The sequence below is a fragment of the Pogonomyrmex barbatus genome, unplaced genomic scaffold (assembly GCF_055798465.1).
Source record: "Pogonomyrmex barbatus isolate J1 unplaced genomic scaffold, ASM5579846v1 scaffold19, whole genome shotgun sequence".
Lineage (NCBI taxonomy): Eukaryota > Metazoa > Arthropoda > Insecta > Hymenoptera > Formicidae > Pogonomyrmex > Pogonomyrmex barbatus.
This window is the reverse complement of record NW_028297115.1, coordinates 2,004,966-2,013,798: the sequence shown is the minus strand read 5'-3', so window position 1 is coordinate 2,013,798 and position 8,833 is coordinate 2,004,966. Positions and strand designations below refer to the sequence as shown.

Here is an 8,833-nt window from a genome sequence, read left to right as displayed (position 1 = left end):
TCAGAGCTTTTGGGTAAAATGAATAAAGATCAAATCAGAATAAGTTAATTAATTAATATAATAATGATTAATTAAATCATCATGTCAAATTAATTAATAATATATATATATTTATTTATATATATATTTATATATATATATATATATATTAATTAATTTATTATGTTTTTTAATTTATTATGTTTGGGCATGGCCCAACAATAATTGTAGAACATTTCGTAATCTTCCATTAAATTCCGTAAAATTCCATTTCTTTGATCAGATTGTCATTGTCATCCTGTAATCTTTGTCTTTCTGCGAATATCGGACGCATCCACATTCTATGACGAGCTTTTTCCTGTTGATACCATCAGCTTCCATATACCAAACAATTTTAAAATATTAGATCGTCTAATTTTCTGTTGTTGAGATTGTTTCATCTTCTTCCACTTTTTTCATCACTTCCATATTATTAATAACAACAAGTCAGAGTCCATAACGACTTCTGAATACATTCTTACAGATTAGGTTCACATCGATTTGACTTGTTCGTACACATACTCGTATATAAAGTTTCGGTTCCCCATGAAGCGTACTTTTCCAGATACGCAAATTACAAAAACCAATCACAAATTAATTTAACATTTCTGTTAGAGAGTACAACAGAAACCCTAATCAGCAATTGGTAGTATTAATTACGCATTTCTCGAAATTCCGCGAAATACGCTCTATGTGAAAGAAGGCTTTCAGAATGGCATAAGTGTCGGTCCACAATAGGTGATTTAAGCTTTAAGAAGTAAGAAATTGACCAATCATAGTCGATTATTCTTTTCATATTCGATTATAATTAGTCAATTTCTTACTTCTTAAAGTTTAAATCACCTATTGTGGACCGACACTTAAAGTTGGAGTCTTTATCTCTTTTCTACAGTATATTTATTGGTTAATTTTATGATAGGAGAATAACCAATCCGAGAATCTCTTGACAAAAAGAGCGATATCAATTTGCACGTTGTCTTTTTTTAGTAAGTGAGACATTTCTACTCCTTGAGTGCGTTCAGAAATAACACCCGAATGCACTCAGATATTGTTTTATCGTTGTTTAATATTCGATGAAAAATACGGATAAAATGATACATCCAGTGTTTCTGAACTCAGCCCTTGAAGGCTCACTCTAGTATAGAGCTCAATGCTGCCAGTACTGAAAATATATAGTTCAGGTCACGCATATTATAGATTTTCAGTACTTGCAGTAAATATCGGAACGTAACCCCGGTCTACGATAGTCTCGGTCCACAATAGGTATTTAATCTTTAAGCCGTAAGAAATTGACCTATCATATGCGATTATTCTTTTCATATTCGATTATGATTGGTCAATTTTTTACTTCTTAAAGCTTAAATCACTTATTGTGGACCGACACATAGGTATTTAATCTTTAAGCCGTAAGAAATTGACCAATCATAGTCGATTAGTCATCCCGATCTACAATAGGTGATTTAATCCTTAAGCCATAAGAAATTGACCAATCATAGTCGATTATTCTCTTATTCTTCAACTATGATTCGTCCATTTCTTATAGCTTAGGTTTAAATCACTTATTGTAGCCAGGACTCCAGAAAGAGCGTTATGGCGACCTAGGGTACGGTCAAGGGCAAATGCTTTGAAGCATTTTTTGATTGGTGCATTAATAAAATTCTTTGTTTGGACAATCAAACGCTTCGAAACATTTGTAGTGTTAGTGTCAGTCCACAATAGGTGATTTAAGCTTTAAGAAGTAAGAAATTATACCAATTATAATCGAATATGAAAAAAATATTCGATTATGATTGGTCAATTTCTTATGGCTTAAAGATTAAATACTTATTGTGGACCGACACTTACATTGACCGTAGCCCTAGTCACTCTAGGGAAATAAGTCGGTTAGATGAAGACCATGTGACTCTTTTATGATTGGTGTATCTCAAGCACGAATTAGCACAAACGTACCATCCAGTTCAATCTCGTAAGTTGTTTGACGAGTGTGTCCGAGTGTTCGTACAATTTTTCAGTCTCGCGTACCGTAAATCTGTTGAAACATTGTTATCGCGTACGTGCCAATTAGTTTTGGCTCGACGGTCGGTCCCTCGTAATGCGGTACACGTCGCTTTTCAGCTCGTACTTTTAACAGTCAGGTTCTCGAGCAACGGACGACCATACCCGTTGTACCCGTGGGATAACATTGACGTTACAGAGATGTCATTATTCAACAAGCCGAAGCGGAACATACGCCGACGTCCTTTCAACGATGAAGACGAGGATAATGAAAACAGAATGGAAGTGGAGGACGCGCAGCCCGTCAAAATTAAGACGAAGAAGGATAAGCCAAAACAGACGCGTCTCAGCTTCGGGGAGGAGCTGGAACAAGGTGTTTATACGTGCACACATCCTTGCATATGCAATATGTGTGTTTATACGTGTGTGTGCGGTGTGTGTATATGCATGTGCTATGTGTAATTAGTATATATAGAAAACCTGTTCTATATGCTACTTAATATATAATTTTCTTAAATGATAGTATAATATCGTTACTCACAGCAGAGTACGCCTTTACAGGAATATCTTCTTGATTATAATAGCAAGAAGATAATATTTTAAGTTCTGTTTTAGATGAATAACACTTAACTAACAGATGCTGTTTCTCCTAAATCTATTATCAAGTATTGAATAATATTTGATGTATATATATATATATATTTAAATTAAAATTTGAAATAAATTACAGGAGACGACGGAGAGGTTTTTATAGTGAAGAAATCATCGAGGAGCAAAAAGCTGATGAAACAGCTAGATCACGAGAGGAGGAAAAAGAAAGGTGAAGAGAAAATGCAAGTGGACTCTGAGCAAGCGAATAAATCCGTTAAGCAGGAAAAAGATTTAGAAATAAAGACAGATGATCTAGTAGTAAGCTATCTCTATGATGTTTTATTATTATTAGCATTTCTTCAATTTAAGTAACTTATCATTTAATATAGAAGGTTTTTTACGTCTCTTCCTAATACGTTGACTAACGTTTCAAGATTTGGAACAACTGTGGGAATACAACAAGAAGATATAATATTTAAATGTCTTTTTTTATGCAATAATTTATATGTATATTTATATGCATTAAGTAATTCATTTAAAAGTATATAGACATTCTTCCAATTGTTGAATTTGGATAAAAGCAAATTTACACATTTGAAATATTACTTTCTCTATATTTTTTTTTTAGTTTATCAATTATACACAGAAAAATTGATAGTATTTAGATTACAACTTGTTTATCTAATCTTAATGTCTTCTAAATCTTATTATTTTTCTTGATTGTTACTGTATATGTAATCATATTGTACTTGTATTGTAACTTTTTATTCCAATTTAATAATTCTTAATAGAGCTTTTTATATCTTTTGTTATTTTGCTGTTAATAGAAATATCTTTAATTTCAACATATTGTACTTTATGAATGCGAATATTGTACTTTATGCATATCTTCTTTTTCTAAAAATTTTAAATTTCTCTATTTAAGATTGTGTATTTTTAATAAACAATATATAATCTTTATTGTTAGGTTAAAATAAAAAACACAGGACCTTTAATTTTAAATGGACGAGCTGCATTGGCAGCGGGAAAAGATGACTATACATCGGGCGAGGAGGAAGATGAGTCTTGCAGTCACAAATTTCGAAAAAATACAGATAAAGCCGAAACTATGAAGATACTTCTTGAGAGTATGTAATATATCATTACTATATACATATTTAATGATTTATATTTTCAACAGAAATTGGAAAAGAATTATTATATAGGTCTTGTTTTCAGATATTACTAAATGTATATCAGAGAGATATACATTTAGATATACATTATAAAAATAATTGTTTAATACATTTGAAAAATTTGTCAAGATATTTTTTTATTTTTTAATATAATAATATTCTCTTAATATTCTCCAGGTGGGTGTATACCTGACGCCGCTATGATCCATGCAGCGAGAAAACGCAGACAAAAAGCAAGAGAATTGGGAACTGATTACATTCCCATCGAAGAGCAAAAGTAATTTTAGCCTTAATGATTATATAATATAGGAGTTATTTAATATTAATTCATATATACACACACACACACACACACACACACACACACACACACACACACACACACACACATATATATATTCACAAAAATTACATGATAGAATTATATATTCATGATTTTATATTCATGATTTAATAATATAATACATTTATTTCTACAGTGATGACAAGGGCAAATCAAGATTGATACGAGAAGAAGATCATGATCGAAGTGATGATGATGATTCTCAAGATCGATTAGATATGACTGTCAACACTGAAGCACGTGATAAAGAAAAAAGAAGAGAAGCCTTTCTTGCATCACAAGTTCCATTAAAATGTAAGTTTCCTATATCTAATAATTTTTGATTATATTTCGTCTAATTAATTAATTTCAAGATGCATTTAAAAATGAAGTTTGGAAAATGTCTTTAGTTTCAGATAATGAAAGTGAGCATGAGAACGAAGAAGAGGAATGGGAAGCTCAACAAATACGAAAGGGTGTAACGGGTGCTCAGGTAAAAATGTAGAAAGTTTGCTAATATACTAAAAATAATATACTAAATTGAATATATTAAAAAGATAAATCTTAAGTAACTTGATTCTTTCATGACATGTACAGATCGCAGCAGCGCAACAGGATTCTATGTTACAACAACAATATACGATGGGTATGAATGTTAATCAGATGATCGGGTCTGGTGTACCTTTAGAAATGGTATTGATGCCTGCTCCGCCGCCACCACCGTCCATTCAACCACCAGATCCGACAAAAATCGTACCTGTTACGCCACAAGAAGTTGTGAACAGGATGCGCGCAAGGTTCTATATTTCTCTAAAATGTTTTGCTTTATATACAATGTACAAAATTAATGATAATCGATAGTTTTATAAATACATATTGTTATTTAAAGATTGGACAACTTGAAAGAGGTACATAGGCGACATCAACAAGATCAGGAGCGTTTAGAGGGAGAGTTACAACAAACTATGAAAGAATTGGACGAAAGTGAAATTCGTACGCCGCATTATGCACAACGCTTCAGATATTACCAAGAGTTGCGTGGGTATGTCACTGACTTGGTAGAGTGTCTTGATGAGAAGGTGGGTTGATACGCTGTCACGTTTGATTTATGTGCACTGGGTTTTATCGTACGGTATGCGGCTAACAAAAATGTTCCAGCCGCAGTAAAGTACCAGTACCAATCTTAATAAATCTCACTTAAAGTTTTGGTATTTAATTTCATGATATAAAATTTCTCTATATATAAAGTTATATACAAAATATAGATTAAATTATTTGAATTGAAATGAAATTCAAATTTTTAAATATAACAATATAGATTTATGTTATAGATATAAAATGCGCATATAATGAAAGTATATTTTTTCGCTTCTGACATTGTAACTTAATATGACTGCAACGAGGGCCCAGGAGCCTTAAGCTACAAAAAGTTCAAGATACACTATTTAAAACAGAATATTTGTTTTTTTTATTTGTTTAAATAAAATCTTTTAATTCAGCAAATATACAAAATTATTCCATTTCACTAGATTGATCTCATTAAAATTAAAAGTTGAATTAAACTTTAGATTTTATAATTTATTTATATGAGCAGTAATAAATAAAATATAAGGAATGATGGAAGATTTTTGAGTAATAAATTCAACTTGTAAAATAAAGACATGTACATATATATGTAGCACATGTATACATGTTTCCATTGCCGGGGGTCATTATCTTCTCTGTATTTTATATATATATATATATACATATATATATATATACATATTTACACATATTGTAAAAATAACTATTATATAAAGTGATTATAATAAATTAATTTGACTATGGTAAGTAAATTGATGTCTAATCTGTTTATTTTTAAAATTCAAACAATATTGTCATATTAAAGAATTTTCCAAATAATGTATAAAGCATTATATATTGTCATGAAATCATTAAGTTTAGAATTTTGATTGATGAAATATGTTTATTGAATCATTTTAATAACTTTATACAATTTTTTGTTAGCTTCCCCTTGTTATCGATTTGGAGCAACGCTGGTTAGACTTATACAGTGAACGTTCAACCGAATTGATGGAACGGAGACGACAAGATACGAGGGATCAAGCAGAAGAAGTAACTACTGCGGCAAGTTAGTAAATTTCCAATTGTACATAATTAATAGAATTTTATATTTTTGCGGTACTTGATTGAACTTTATGCTCCAGAGATTTCACTGAGATTTCGCAATATAAATTCTAATTTTTTTCGTTTTACGTTAGGAGGTCAAGCCTTAAGAAGAGGACCGGAAGTAGAAGCTCATGGACGGCGAGCTACAGAGAGAGAAGGTAGAAGAGCCCGTCGTAGGAGAGCAAGAGAATTAGCTTCAAATATGCCAAAACATATTGATGGCATGTCTAGTGATGACGAAGTCACTGAGCAACAAAATCTTGTATTTAAACAAGCGAAAGGTTACAGCAGATTTTATAGCTCGAGTTTTTTTTTTTAAGATTTGTTAATTTAATATTTATCTTTTATGATTATATGATATATTTATTTATTACAGATGAAATCGATAATAATTGTAAAGATATATTTTCTGATGTTATGGAAGAATATTGTACAGTACGTGGTATCCTTTCAAAATTCGAATCATGGAGAGAAACGGACATGGATGCGTATACAGAAGCCTATGTGTCACTTTGTTTACCTAAAATTATATCACCCATTATCAGATTACAGCTGGTTACTTGGAATCCAATAATGGTATTTTATCCAGTTTTCCTAGTAACGAAAACATCATGCTTGTTAATTATTTGTAATTAATATCTAATTATTTTTACAGGAAAGCGCGGATTTAGAAAGAACAAAGTGGTATAACACATTGCTTTTGTACGCTTTAGACAGTAAAGAGACAGAAGAGTCATTGAAACGAGATCCGGATGTTAGATTAATACCATCTACAATTGAAAAAATTGTCATACCAAAATTGACATGTAAGAATGTTACAAAAAATTATATATTTTATATTGTATATCTTTTATATTTTTTTATAAAACTATGTATCTTGCTTATATATTTTATATCTTTTATATTATTTATAAAATATATATAGTAAGAGTAACATAATTCTTTACATTGATGATTTTTAGCTATTATCGAAAAGATATGGGATCCAATGTCGACATCCCAGACATTACGACTTGTAGGAACCATAAATCGCTTAATCAAGGAATATCCCAATTTGAATGACACGAGCAGACAATTGGAAACTCTATTCAATGCTATTTTAGATAAAATTAAGGCTGCTATTGAAAACGATGTTTTTATACCTATCTTTCCAAAACAGTCAGTATATAATACATAAGATACATAATGATAAAATTGATACTTCATATATATATATATAAAATTCAATTTTTTCGTTGTTTTAATACAAATTAATATTTCAGAGTTTGGGATACAAAACATCAATTCTTTCAGAGACAATTTGCAATGGCTGTCAAATTGTTACGCAATTTACTGAGTTGGCAAGGTCTCCTTGGAGATGTACAATTAAAAAACTTGGCTCTGGGTTCGCTTTTGAATCGTTATCTACTGGCTGGGTTACGAGTTTCTTGTCCAACTGATGCTTTATTCAAAGCAAACATGGTAAATATATATTTAATGTTTATAATCGGGATAAGATATTTTTAGCACTTTCATTTTATTATGATTGTAATGAATAAAATATTTGTCAATATTATGTTCAGATCATGAGTACGTTACCAAGAGCATGGCTGCAAGGAGAAACTATAGAACACCTCAAAATGTTCGCCACTCTTATTCAACAGCTTAGTGAACAGTTGGATCAAGCAAATCCTGCGCATAAGTAAGTATTTGTTAATAATATTTATCACAATTAACAAAAGGTTTTTTTATATCATAAATCGCTTAAGATATACGAACGCAACTAAAATAAAATTTATATGTTACAGTGAAGCCTGGGAATATGCCAAGTCCATTCTGAAAATAATCAAACCCTCATAATCATATTATATCTATGTGTCAGTAATATTTCATCAAATTTTTTTGCTTTAGTACCAATGTGCTTGTTAATAGATTTTATACATATATTTTAACAATAGGATCCTGTACATGATGCATCTCAGTAAATTGTTAAATATATAATACGAAGATACAATTTTGTATAGTAATAAACTAAATGAAACATAACTTACAATATATGATATACTTCCCATATGATTGTACATAATAAATAAGCAGAAAATAAATCTGTAAATAACTTTGTAAATATTTGAATCTTATCTTTAAGAAATTTTATATATATATATATATATATATATATATATATATATATACACTTGCTACCATAACTAAGAATATTAAATTTCTGTATCAACATAAAAATGACAATGCATAATGTAATCTATAATAAAATTAGATAAAACATTTCCATATTATAGTAAAGTAAATATTTTAGTTATAAAATATGTAAGTTAATTAAATTTCTAATATGTACAAAGACAATATATTACATAAACGTGTACTTTTCTATTTGGCTATTTCTAAAGATAATATAGATAGATAATGTACTTGTATATCAAGCGCAAGATTCTTTCACCTTTTATTTGCAATAACAATAATAATGAAATAAATACGAAAAAAATAAAAAAAAGATCAAAAAGATTAAGCTTCATATAATTTCTAAAAAAAATTTCTATGTATTTTAAGCATATTTTAAAATTTT

General features: G+C 29.8%; 1 protein-coding gene across 3 annotated transcripts; it reads left to right on the top strand.

The window, feature by feature from the left end:
• The first annotated feature begins 1,944 nt into the window (after positions 1-1,944).
• Positions 1,945-8,377, top strand: LOC105422143 (PAX3- and PAX7-binding protein 1). Of its 3 annotated transcripts, none has more exons than XM_089075485.1 (16): positions 1,945-2,386; positions 2,744-2,922; positions 3,572-3,731; positions 3,957-4,056; positions 4,259-4,416; positions 4,518-4,594; positions 4,699-4,898; positions 4,991-5,180; positions 6,112-6,235; positions 6,366-6,554; positions 6,650-6,849; positions 6,929-7,079; positions 7,236-7,431; positions 7,536-7,734; positions 7,836-7,954; positions 8,061-8,377. In XM_089075485.1, exons 1-16 carry the CDS (start codon positions 2,215-2,217, stop codon positions 8,110-8,112), a joined length of 2,466 nt encoding a protein of 821 aa, XP_088931611.1. In that variant the 5' UTR covers positions 1,945-2,214; the 3' UTR covers positions 8,113-8,377. The 3 variants fall into 3 exon arrangements, with proteins under 3 accessions (XP_088931611.1, XP_025072895.2, XP_088931610.1); XM_025217110.2 differs by having other exon boundaries at positions 4,494-4,594; XM_089075484.1 differs by having other exon boundaries at positions 1,946-2,386; positions 4,512-4,594.
• The last annotated feature ends 456 nt before the right edge of the window (positions 8,378-8,833 follow it).